The 12107-nt window shown below is 38.5% G+C and overlaps 2 protein-coding genes across 4 annotated transcripts in view; one reads left to right on the forward strand and one right to left on the reverse strand.

The window, feature by feature from the left end:
- Window positions 1-8155, reverse strand: LOC122829232 (glutaryl-CoA dehydrogenase, mitochondrial-like). Of its 2 annotated transcripts, XM_044113631.1 has the most exons (15): window positions 8139-8155; window positions 7073-7186; window positions 6932-6979; window positions 5127-5182; window positions 4751-4863; window positions 4570-4602; window positions 4331-4471; window positions 4127-4189; window positions 3520-3690; window positions 3297-3426; window positions 2685-2901; window positions 2501-2604; window positions 2285-2410; window positions 2052-2212; window positions 1-653 (listed from the first exon to the last, which is right to left on the reverse strand). In XM_044113631.1, the coding sequence occupies exons 3-15, from the start codon at window positions 6941-6943 to the stop codon at window positions 580-582; spliced, it is 1401 nt and encodes a 466-aa protein (XP_043969566.1). In that variant the 5' UTR covers window positions 6944-6979; window positions 7073-7186; window positions 8139-8155; the 3' UTR covers window positions 1-579. The 2 variants fall into 2 exon arrangements, with proteins under 2 accessions (XP_043969566.1, XP_043969567.1); XM_044113632.1 differs by lacking the exon at window positions 5127-5182 and having other exon boundaries at window positions 8139-8154.
- Window positions 7869-12107, forward strand: part of slc44a2 (solute carrier family 44 member 2) — a 22087-nt gene continuing 17848 nt past the window's right edge. Inside the window, exon 1 of one of the 2 annotated variants that reach the window (XM_044113626.1) lies at window positions 7869-8078. In XM_044113626.1, coding sequence (XP_043969561.1) covers window positions 8042-8078 — 37 coding nt within the window. In that variant the 5' untranslated portion in view covers window positions 7869-8041. The remainder of the gene's footprint in view (window positions 8079-12107) is intronic. The other variant, XM_044113628.1, reaches the window with a different exon arrangement.

Raw genomic sequence — 12107 nt, forward strand, 5'->3', positions numbered from 1 at the left:
TCAGTTCAACATTTTCTGACATGAGCTAAAACAAGAACAGACTAGCCAAAGCTAAGTTCGCATTTCCTTGATATTCAGTTTCAGCATTGTAATGTTTTGTAATAAATACATTCACAAGAAAAGGGAACAATGCCAAGTTATGTTGTGTTATTTACAGAATATTTTCAGCACACAAATCTTACTGGGAGGAACTATCATGGTCTGTACATACAGTATTTCAACTATAATCATTCAAACCAATTTATTTCCATAATCAAGTAATACAAAATATAACAGCTGAATATACACCAACTTATTAAACAGTCAAATGCTTAAGTATGATTTTTGTTTTACTATACAAGTCGGAACTTTTATAGTGAACTATAATTCAAATATCAAAAGAGTTGGATCTAATATTTAGCTCCAATATGACTGACAGTAGCCCTTCAACACAAATAAATATCTAGTTCCAGTAGTTTCATAAACATAAGTGCAATCAAGTATTCATCACAAATGTCCAGGAGCACTACTGCTTGTAGGAAGAGACTGTAGTTCCCAGATTTTTCAGATCATCAGCTTTATCTAGATGCTGAAGTCCATCTATTTTTCCACGGTGAACGCCTGCAGCCCGGTGATAGCTCGGCCCAGTATCAAAGCATGAATGTCGTGGGTCCCTGTCAAAGGAAAACAACAGAAAACATCTTAAACAAGGTGTTCTTGACATCGCACAAGTGATTTAAGATGGCGCTTCAACATTCTGTTGCTGACCTCTGGCGGTGTTTATATGTAACTGCAAGATAACAGGCCATTTTTCCCTTGTTTTATGAAGCGTGATTAGTAGTTGTTTTTCTCCGTTTCTCCACCACAATACCAGTGTAAATGAAGAGCAAAAAAATGATAGAATTTCTAAGTTTCTCATGAGTTTAGACTAAGATATATGTTTAAAAACCCAATTTTTTAAACCTAATTTTTTCAGCTTATTATTGCATTTGTGTTTTATTGTCCTTTATCTTCAAAAGCAGTCACTTTCTGTTCAGAAAACTTATATTCTTACTTATATTCTTAAGACAACTATATACAATTTTGTGTAACGTTTCAGAGTTTGCTTAGCAAAAATAACATAATATCTCACCTTGCTGGACTGAATCACTTTTATCTTTGTAGATCATTTAGAGCAAAGATGATTTAAAACATTGAGAGTATTGCGCAGATAATATATTGAACTTTATCATGTGCCCAATAGCTGAGACATGCAGCATTTAATGCAATAACATTTGCACAATAAAATATTAAATAAATTCATGCTTTAAGAACACGGGTATAACATTGATAACAACCGTATTTTTCGGACTATAAGCCGCTACTTTTTTCCTGTTTTGAACCATACGGCTTGAATTTTTCTTCAACCGCCACGGAATAAAATGATTCACTTCAGCAGGAAGTGAATCATTGGAAGTCAAAATTGGACACCAGAGAAGAAAGTACTAATTTTCATTTAGAATAAGCACATGCTATCAGCAGCCACAACGGAGAAATTTCTTCAAACTCATATTATGCAGATTTTAAGTTGAGAGCTATCGATCTGGCAGTACAGGAGGGAAATAGCGCTGCTGCACGTAAGCTCGGTGTGAAAGAATCCACTGTTCAGTGTTGGAGAGGAGGGATGCCTTAATAAATACAGCAGATTTATTAGGACGCAGCCCTTTGCTGCCCTCTGCTGCGTGCTTATGGAAAACTGAGAGCGGCGGAGATATCAGCGGGTTATAGCCCGGTGAGGCTTATATATGTCCGTTTATATTTTTTTTCTAAAAATTTGTAGGTGCAGCTTATAGTATGGTGCGCTTTGTAGTCTGGAAAATACAGTATTAAAATGTGTTTTTCTTCTTATAGCTCAGATTTTTCTTGCTTTTTCCTACCAATCGGTCCTCTTATTACAACCCATCCTGGTTTATGTGACTGCACACACATCTAGAGTGAGTTGTTTTACTGAAATTTAGTTTGCCCTGAACTTTTAAAGAAAACCTGTATAAGTCGAATCTGTGGTCTTAGTTTGGGCTGCTCCTCTCACTCACCTTCGTAAGTGTTGACAGCCTCCAGGTTCATGACGTGACGGATGATGTGGTACTCGTCTGCAATGCCGTTTCCTCCCAGCATGTCCCTGGCTTGTCTGGCAATATCCAGAGCCTTGCCACAGCTATTCCTCTTCAGCATGGAGATCATCTCTGGCGCTGCTCTATAGAAATTACAGACACATCAGCAATTAAAAATAAGTTACAAAACACAAGAGTGAAAGCGATGCCCTCACTTCTTCTGATCAATGAGCCTTCCAAGGGTCAGACATGACTGCAGGCCAATCGTGATCTCCGTGAGCATGTCTCCCATCTTCTTCTGCATCAGCTGGTTCCTGGCCAGTGGCACCCCAAACTGGATTCTGATCAGGAAATGATAAGTCATGAAATAATCTCACTTTTTAAAACTGGCTTCCTGCTTGTAAATTCTGATGTGCCAACTGTCCCTGTACCTGTCCAGAGTGTACTGCCGGGCAGTGTGGAAGCAGAACTCTGCAGCCCCTAAAGCTCCCCAGGCAATGCCATAGCGGGCATTATTCAGACAGCCAAAGGGACCCTGACCAGAGAGGACAAAATGATCCTACTACTGAACGAAAACTGTAATGGTAAACCATCTGAGTAAAATTTGCTACTTACACCAAGGCCTGAGGCATGGGGCAACAGGTTCTCGTTGGGAACTTCCACTTCATCCATCAGGATCATACCAGTGGCAGATGCTCTCAGAGAGAACTTTCCCTCAATCTTTGGAGTTGTAAAACCTTTCATTCCACGCTCCAGTATGAAGCCCCGAACTCTGCCATCCTCACACCTGGCCCAGACTACAGCAATGTCTGCAACAGGTGAGTTTGTGATCCTGGAAGAAAAAAAGAGCACAGTCCACATCATATATGTCGGAATGCGTTCAGCACATTCAAGTTAAAAAAAACAATCAGCATCATTTTCCAGTTACTACTGGTGTTCCTCATCGGCCTGTTATTGGACCCCTTCTGTTTTATTACATTTCTCCTTCTTTCAATGTCTTCAAGAATGTTTCCATTGCAGATGGCACTCGGGTTTGCTTCTCATCTCAGTCCAACTTCTTCTCATACTTGTGCTGCTTTGCAATTGCCTCAGAAGTCGGAACTCTGATACTTCATCATGTACAGTCTCAATCTATTAGTCAGTGACGTGCTGCATGTTGGTTCTGTTTTAAGTCTGAGATGTTAACTGTCCACCATCTTAAGTCTTGCATCTTGTCTGTCAGCTTACCATGTCTTCGCTCCACTGATGGAAAATGTACCACTGGATGGATTGTACTTGGCTCTTGTTTCCATGCTACTCGGGTCGCTGCCGTGGTTTGGTTCAGTCAACCCAAAGCAGCCAATGATTTCCCCCCGAGCTTCAGAACAAATAAACACATACCGGTGAGTTCAGTGATCTAATTGTTTTCCCTCTGGAACCAAAGTTGGTTGGAAAAAAAGCTGCACCTTACCAAGTCTGGGCAGGTACTTCTCCTTCTGGGCCTCTGTGCCGTAAGCATAGATGGGATGCATGACAAGCGAAGACTGGACACTCATTACAGACCGATACCCGCTGTCTACTCGCTCAACCTCTCTAGCAATCAAGCCATAAACAACGTAACTAGTGCCTGCACAGCCGTATCCTGTAGTATAAACAGAGAGAAAATTATTGTTAAACATCTCAAAAAGGAGCCCTTACACTATTTTGTTAAATTATATTGAGATTTTATGTAATAGACTATCACAAGATAGTGGACAATCATAAAGTGAACAATACAAAGTACAATACCAGCCTTGCACACATGGAGACTGAAGTCTCTGCCCTATCTTCTTTGCAAAATACCACAATCTGAGTCAGATTGGATTAAGAGAGTTCTTAATATTTTCAATCTTCCCACAGACCAAAATTACCTGTTTTGGCCTTGTTTCTGAATGGGCCATTTTGACAGACATTCGCAAACAATGTGCTTTTATCCACTTCTTAATGTGAAAAAGTTCTAAAGGTATGAATACTTCAGGAGCTCCTCAAGACAGTCATTTGAATGTGTGCATAAGTTAAGGCCTTTGTGTTTCTTTTACCTTTAATTGTTGGCCCGAGGACACCCAACTCCCCCATTTCTGAAACAATCTCTCGGTGGAAATCTGTGAGGCGGTACAGGTTTGAATAATCAAAAACCAGCAGCTCTCTGCAGAAACTCTTTTGACACTTTCTATAAAGGTGTAAGTAAACATAAAAAAGTTTAGAATGAACTTGTTTTCCTGTGACTAATAGTCTTAACTTACGTTCGTGCCTGTTAGCCATCAGAATGCGAGGCATGAGCTTTTCTTGGCAGTAGTTGCGGAAGGTGTCCCGGATCATGATTTCTTCTTCTGTCAGCTGACCCTCCAGATCCAGAGAGTCCTGCCAGTTGAATGCCACCTTAGCTGTAGGTCAGCAAAAAGTATATCCATACATCAGTTATGTCACTGTCATACACAACTGCAGAAAATGTTAAGGCAAACTTCTTATAGTTTTCACTTACCTGCCTTTGTGGGCTTTTTGAACTCTTCTGCGTCTAAAAGACACAGCAACACTGCATTATTCAAGGTGTTTTATATGTTTAGATATAATTTTATCTTCTCAGTTGAATTTAATTTGATTTTTTTTGTTCCCCCCCCCCCCCATTTCTTACTTAAATTCATTTAAGCCCTCACTGGAAGTACCTTTAGCAGATGCAGCAGCTGTGCCCTGGGCTCTGCCTGCGGTGACCGCAGCACATTTTTGGCTGCTCGTGAGAAGACGAGTCAAGGCACTTCGGAGAGCCATCATGCGTTTACTGAGGACATAAGAAACGATATGAAAACATGTATGATATGTGAACAAATTAAAACGAGCCTAATTCACACAAAACCATCCGCTAATATAAAGATTTGTAGCAGACAGCCATTATGTCTTCGAATGTTGCGCAAAAATATTCTCCCAGCTGAAATCTTTAGTTTTAATCCAATCAAAACCTAAATCATCTTGCCCCGTCGGCTTCTCATGCAGTGCTCGATACCAACGTCAACATAGACACACAAATATTTATCCAAGTCGTACCTTTTTTCTCTACTTGCGTTTATCTGTTGATGCGACAATCTTTCAGCGTCCGGGAGCTGGAAAAGTTTTTAAGTAATACTTCAGGGGGTGAGACGTCACAACTTTACGTAACATGACATATGAGCATAAAGTTGCGTAACTTTCACGTTACACAAGTAACTTTTTCGGTGCTTCTAACACTAATAACACACTGATTTACTGTTTATTTATTGCGAATATTTTATTATCTGAATTTCCGCAATGACTTTTCACTCCAAAATGGTTCATAATTATTGGGCTCAAGTAGGAGGTGGATGTGACGAGGGTGTAGCTTTACCAGTTCTCAGCTCATTGGCTGGTAATTTAGGGATGGTACACAATTTCAGTTCTATAAGCTTGAAAGCAACATTACATAAATATACATACAACATACAGGCAGGTAAACTTAACGACAGACGGATAGAGTTTTTATATTAAAAATGAAAATGAAATGCTAAATTAAGATTCTATATTTATAACTTCAGCCCAGTTTCACTGTAAAGCTTGACCATTCAATAAGTTGCTGCCCAATCAATATCAGTCAACCCACAGAGAAAAACAAAACTAACCAATGAGGAATGAGTGCACTTTTTGAAGATTTGCTGTTTAAAATGCACTTTTTTTTTTACCAATCAATTTTATAACTGTTCTAAAGTTACATTAAATCTAGTTTTATATCTGTTTTATTCTACAACAATGCAGATTCAGATCTTTATTGCCCAATCAAGATTAAACATGCAGTAAAATACAAGGAAAAGGAATATTTGACACATTGTGTTCATACAAATTTTCACTTGTTAGTATGAGTTGTATTCTCCAAATTAAAGGCCCATTATTGTCAGTAGCAGATAAAGATTACCCTTTATGTAATCTTTATCTGCTCTTTATAGCTTGAGTAATTGAGTTCAGTTGATTATTTTTGTCCCAGAATGCCTTTTGAGCATTTTGAGACGAGATTGTATTGTGAAAAAATTAGAAAAGCTTTACTTTCACGACTTCCAGTTGGATTGTTGCAGGAATGCAAATATTTCACAAGATTCACTTCTGAGACATCATTTAATCTCATAATCCTGTGTAACTGGTATTTTCTCTCTCTCTTTTTTTTTTTTTGCAAAGTTCTACATTAGTATGCTATCAAAACCAAACAGAATTAAAAGAAAGCTTTGCAGCTGGTAAGATGTTTTCAGCTGCTAGCTTTGGCTTCTGCGGTGTTATAGCTCAGGGAAGGAGCTCTCATGGTTTTCTGAGGAAACCTGATTACATCTCATTCTGTTAAATTATTCATTCCCTTCCTGGCAAAGCTGAACGTAACACTTTTATGTCTGACAGTTTCAGCAAATAGAGTTATGTTAAGAAATGTGAGACTGTCTCCCAAAGCTTTGCCATTTCAAGGATGTTTTTATTTTACCAGGAAGGTCATCAACTAAGTTTAACATCTATCTGCATCTCACCAAGCCTAAGGCTCTCATTTTACACATTGTGCTACTCTTAAGGTTGCATGATCTTTTACTTGTACTATTATTACTCTGAAATGCACATTGTAAAAGTCCATATTTGTAGGTTTTATGGTATATTGTGGAGTAATTAAGCCAGATAGCCACAAACTAAAGATTACACTTTTAATCTTCCTGTTGGAATAAAATTGATTGATCAGAACTTAATTTGTACTCAATTGGTTTCAAAATAAGCATTGGTTGTTTTTGTTTTAAGTAGGGTTAGGCTAAAAAAACAACAACAATATCCCAAGCTTTAAACATGGATTTATCATAGCAAAAACTGCTCATTACCTGAACACACATTCCGTGATGCTGCCACCCTGTGGCGATGAGTTTCCTCTGCAGGCGCAGGAAAGCTGGTCAGTGCTGATATGATGAGTGGTTTAAATAGAGTACAATGCTGGAAAAAATGTAGGAAAGCTCTGAACATACAGCCAAATGTTAATGTGTTGGAATTGCCCAGTGGAAGTTCAGATCTAAATCTTATTGCCTGTGAATGCAGTTGGATTCACAGGCGTCCTCAGTGTAATCTATGATTAAGCCGTTCTGAAAAAGAAAAAAAAAGAAAAGGGTGAGGGTTAGCAAAATTTGGCAAAGATGTGCAAAGCTGTAAAAATTGTAGTTCCGGTTGTCAGGTTCCACAAAGTATTAACTCAGCGGTAAGTGTATATGTTTTTTCCATTTTTGAAAAAGAAAATCGAATTTTTTTCTCACATTTATCTATAAACTAGTTATTAATTTTTTTTACTGCATATAGCCAATTATACTTTCAATTATTTTTGCGATAATGGTGAAAAGTTTACATTTAAAAGTATAGCCATGTTCGCAATGCACGTGAAAAGGGAAATAATTTCTGCTCACTCTTACTTTTTCACAAGTTTTTGGTATAAAGCAAAAACGCAGATTCACAAAAGTAGCTATATATATATATATATATATATATATATATATATATATATATATATATATATATATATATATTTTTTTTTTTTTTTTCTTTATTTTTTTAACATAAAACATTTTTAACATTTTTTTTTAAAACTTGTTACGCCCATTGAAATAAACACTAGTTTTCTCATCATACACATTCCAGAGCAATGTGAGCGAAAGGTGGGGCTTCTCTGCTCAGCGACACTTTGATTGGCTAGAGAACTCATCCGGTCCCAAACCTCGCTCTCTGATTGGCTGCGTCTGCTTTCAATTATTTGTGGAATGCGACGTGAAACCGTGCATTTTGGGATGGTCTCTTTCTCTCTCCCTCCCTCCCTCTCTCTCTCTCTCTGAGTGCTGTAGCAGCTAGCAGTCGGTCACCTCTTGATGTTTTTCCCCGCCTGGACATTTCCATGGTAACTGTGCTGTCTGCGGCTTGATCATCAGCGAGGAGAAGAACCGAGCGTGAGAATGGAGCCGGAGGAGAAAAACGCAGACTCTAAATACGGTAACAAAAAATAGCTGGATTTGTCACAGCTTTCTCCTCGATCTTTGATTGTTTCCCCACCTCTTCTCTCCAAACCGGGGCGAAGAAACGGAAACAATGACTGCAATGGATGAATGGGTGTGGACCTCAAGGGTGGTACGCTGATCTGGAGACATCCTCATCAGCTGTAGACTGGGTGTTTATCACTGGAATTTCTCGAAAATCAGCGACTTCTATTTATCATGGATAAAATGACTATTTCATCTTGTAACAAGATAGTTTGATTTTACGTAGCCTCAGTTTTGTCTTTTGGGTTTTTTTTTTTACAACCGGTTAACGGTACAAGTCTACCTTTTTTGTGAATTATTCTATTTCTTCATTTGGCTTTTAAAAACACTGAAAAAGAAGGCTTGGTTTAAATAACTTTGAAAGAAACCAACATCTAAATGTGTGATTTATTATTTGGTTATTGTTTTCCCCCTGAGCTTGGAAACCATTTGGTGTGTGTGGGTGTGGGTGTGTGTGTATTTTTTGTGTACTATAGATCAGCATATGGTCGTTTCATTCTCAGCTGCACACAACCTCCCACAAACAGAGAAACACATGGATTTGACAGATGTGTTTTAAAACACAGCAATGGATTGTCCGTAGACACACATAATGTGAGAATTCTTCCCTCCACATCAGACAAGCGTATGAGTCACTACTGATTTCTTACTGATTCTCCAAAGTTTCAGCCCACATGAACCCTGCTCCTCTTGTGTCTGAACTGGGTTGTTGCTCATACAAGCTGTTGAGTCATGAAGTTTTAATAACCGACCTTAGCCTTGCTGCAATAACCCCAAGTTAAGAGTTGCAACATGAGATGACAGTCATAGAAAGCCACAATCCCCAAGCTGGTGTTTCACTGGGAGTAGAACACCAGTGCTGCCTTACTGCTAAATTCCACAATGCATTGTGAATGTTTCAGGAGCTGGTGAGATGTATTTTGTTTTGGTATAAATTAACCCCGTCTTGGGGATTTTACCCTCAACAGGGCTTCCTGAAAATGTCAATGATGAACGAGTTGTCCATTGGGTCTGTTACGTGTTTCAAGATGAAAAGAGCAGGGTTTGGATAAAAAAAAAAAAAATGTGTTCCTTCCTCTTCCTTTTGCTACACACTGCCCTTCAGCTGGCTTTAGGAATTACACTGATCCCTCAGTTACAAGAAAGAAAAATGTCTCTTTGGAAATATTTTTTGACATAGAAAGCATCTGTTATGGTTTATAAACTAATTTAATCACCACAGTCTTAGTGAACTCTGTTTTCAAATCTTTATTGCCAAGCTCCAAGTAGCATTTGGGTGTTATCACCATTTTTGTACCATTGTGGTTTTGGTTGTTTCATGCACAACCCTTTCAGGTGCGAATTAAAGCCACTGTTGGACATTTCACATAGACCATACGTCAATTCATGCACCCTTTGGGGACGTTGACCCTTCTTTGACAACTGACGATTTAAAGTCGTTTTATATAATCTATATACACTGCAAGATAATGTGAATATATGAGTCATGTAAAATTTATCTACCAGCAGGAAGCTGCTTGTGGTTATTTCAGAGATCTGTTTTTCTGTACAAAATACTCAATATTTTGAGTATTTGCTCTCCAGTTTTGATTTCAGCAACAGACAAAAAGAAGTTGTTACTCAAATAATTTTTTGTTACATTCTGCTACATGGATCAGAACTACATTACTACTGCATAAGTTTCCTTTAATAATATGAACTCTAATTGAATCAAACAGAACGGTTTAAGTAGATGGTAAGGAAATTGTTTGTTTACAATTATAAAATAGAGAAAAGGAAGGACATGGTCTGTTGACTCAAAGTAGGGGTGGTGAATTGGGGAAGTGGGAAATTGACCAGGAGTCTGAGGCTGTTAAGCAGCTGACTTCAGGCTCTACCAGCAGATAGCCTGACTAATTAGCCAGCTGCTGTCCACTTGTTATGTACCCAGTGTTTCTGAAACACATGTATACAGTTTCAAAAGATACATTAGTCTTGGCTCCCAACTCCCATTGTTTGTCATTCCTTAGATGCTTAGATAAGAATAAGACTGGAAAATGTTTTTGTATTGTAGTTTGTGCACTGAAAAGTAATTTCTAGCATTCTTTTAGCAATGTAGTCTAACAATGCAGCATAATCCTTCGTTTCTGAGTTGGTGTTCTTGCTTGAAGGCAGGCTGCAGCCTGCAATACCTGGACTATGTTCAGCCTTGTCTGCTCGACCCACACAGCAGACACCAGTCAGGAGACTTCCAGTCAATATTAGGCCTGCAAACTCCTCTTTATTGACACACACACACACACTGCATAATTTTTTCTTATAGAGATTACTCAGTGTTATTGCAAAATGTTTCTGTGCTGATCCTATAGATGTTTTAGAACAACTCAAACAAACTAAGCTGCTGGATTTGACTAAATAAGTCAGTTGTTTGGTGTACAGACTGTGATCTGGGCCAGTTTTTTTTTTCTTCAGTACTGTCTGTAAAGAACCATTAATTTATTTCCTTTAAAAAGTATGTAGGCCAACGTCCTGAATAGTGTCTGGAAATAGAGTTTTTAAGGTAATCCCATGTGTTTAAAACACTTACACACAGCAGCTGTGAGTTTGTCTTCTCTTCTAATTATAGTTAATAAATAAGTCTTCATCCTTATTCTTTAAAAAGAGAGATACACTGTAAGGAATAAGATCATCGGGAGACAAATCCATCTTCTCCCTTCTAGGAACGCACACACAGTAGAATCCATTAAGGCAGACAGGAAAAGCTTCATCTGATAACCCCTCAGAGCCCATTAGTGGAGCACATCAGCCATGACATCATCACACCCAGTAACACACACGCACACACACCCCACACAATTACTCCTGCCCTAACATTCACACCCCTTATAAATAATTTCAAGATTTCTAATACTGACCACACTACAGGCTGGATCGATTAGGACCGGCTTTAATCCCATACAGAGCTGCTGGATGAGTAATGCTGTGCCTGAAGATAATAGGCTGCTTCCAGAACAATAAATATATAAATCCACAGCATTTGGATGCGCCGAAGCACATCAGTAAACTACTGCCATGTTTATTTCAACAAATCTGCAAACACATCTGAGCTTGTAAAGACTTGGCAGAGTAGAGAGATGAAAATCTGTTTGCGTGCTTTACAGCACAATCAGAGATCTGTTTTTCTGCATAAAAGAGCCAAGTCATCCTCCAGCTCTGAGGCCTCAGTCTTTCAAATTCATTTTGTCCTTCAATATGAAAAAGTAGCAATGATAAGAGCAGTAAAAGGGCTTTGTTTTTTTTGTTGGTTTTTTTAACTTGCCAAATTACTGATTTTATGGCATTTAGTAATGTCTTTGCATTGGCCAGTATGAGATTCTTCTTGCGTACAATAGCCTTCAGCACAAAATTGTGATATAATATATAACTTGGCATCAATTTTATTTAAATTGATGCCAAATAAGGATGAATTAAAAAAAAAAACCTGTAACTCTACTGATATAATGTTAGGCTGAATTACTTCAAATTTGCGTAAATCTGGACACTCTAATTGGTAAGTGTTCATCAGATTGACAGTATAAGCATAGAAGCCATTTCTGGGGCAGCTGGTTTTTACCAGAAGGTAAACGCTTAAACAGTTTGTGTCCAGAATATGGGGGGTCTGCAGATATTTTAGCTTCCCTTTTCCTGACCCCAGACATATAACCAGACCTGATTGCTCATTGGAGTCCGGCCCTGCTCTGTTTTGTGGCTGAGCCAAACCACACGATGTTGTATGAACACAGGACAGACTGAATAATGGCTGTGAGGGAGATGAGCAGCAGTTATTGTGACTGATTGTGCTTCTGGAGTTGCTGCAGGAAGTCTCTGCTAGGGCTTATTCTCGGCAGTGTTAGAGGACACCTCATGCCCCAATAAAAGTTGGTTTCCAGGAACCAGTAATGATCCACAGTAGCCAATGTGTTGTTGGGTCTCAAAGAATACAAATAACGGCAATCATAAATGA

This window comes from Gambusia affinis, linkage group LG04 (assembly GCF_019740435.1).
Source record: "Gambusia affinis linkage group LG04, SWU_Gaff_1.0, whole genome shotgun sequence".
Lineage (NCBI taxonomy): Eukaryota > Metazoa > Chordata > Actinopteri > Cyprinodontiformes > Poeciliidae > Gambusia > Gambusia affinis.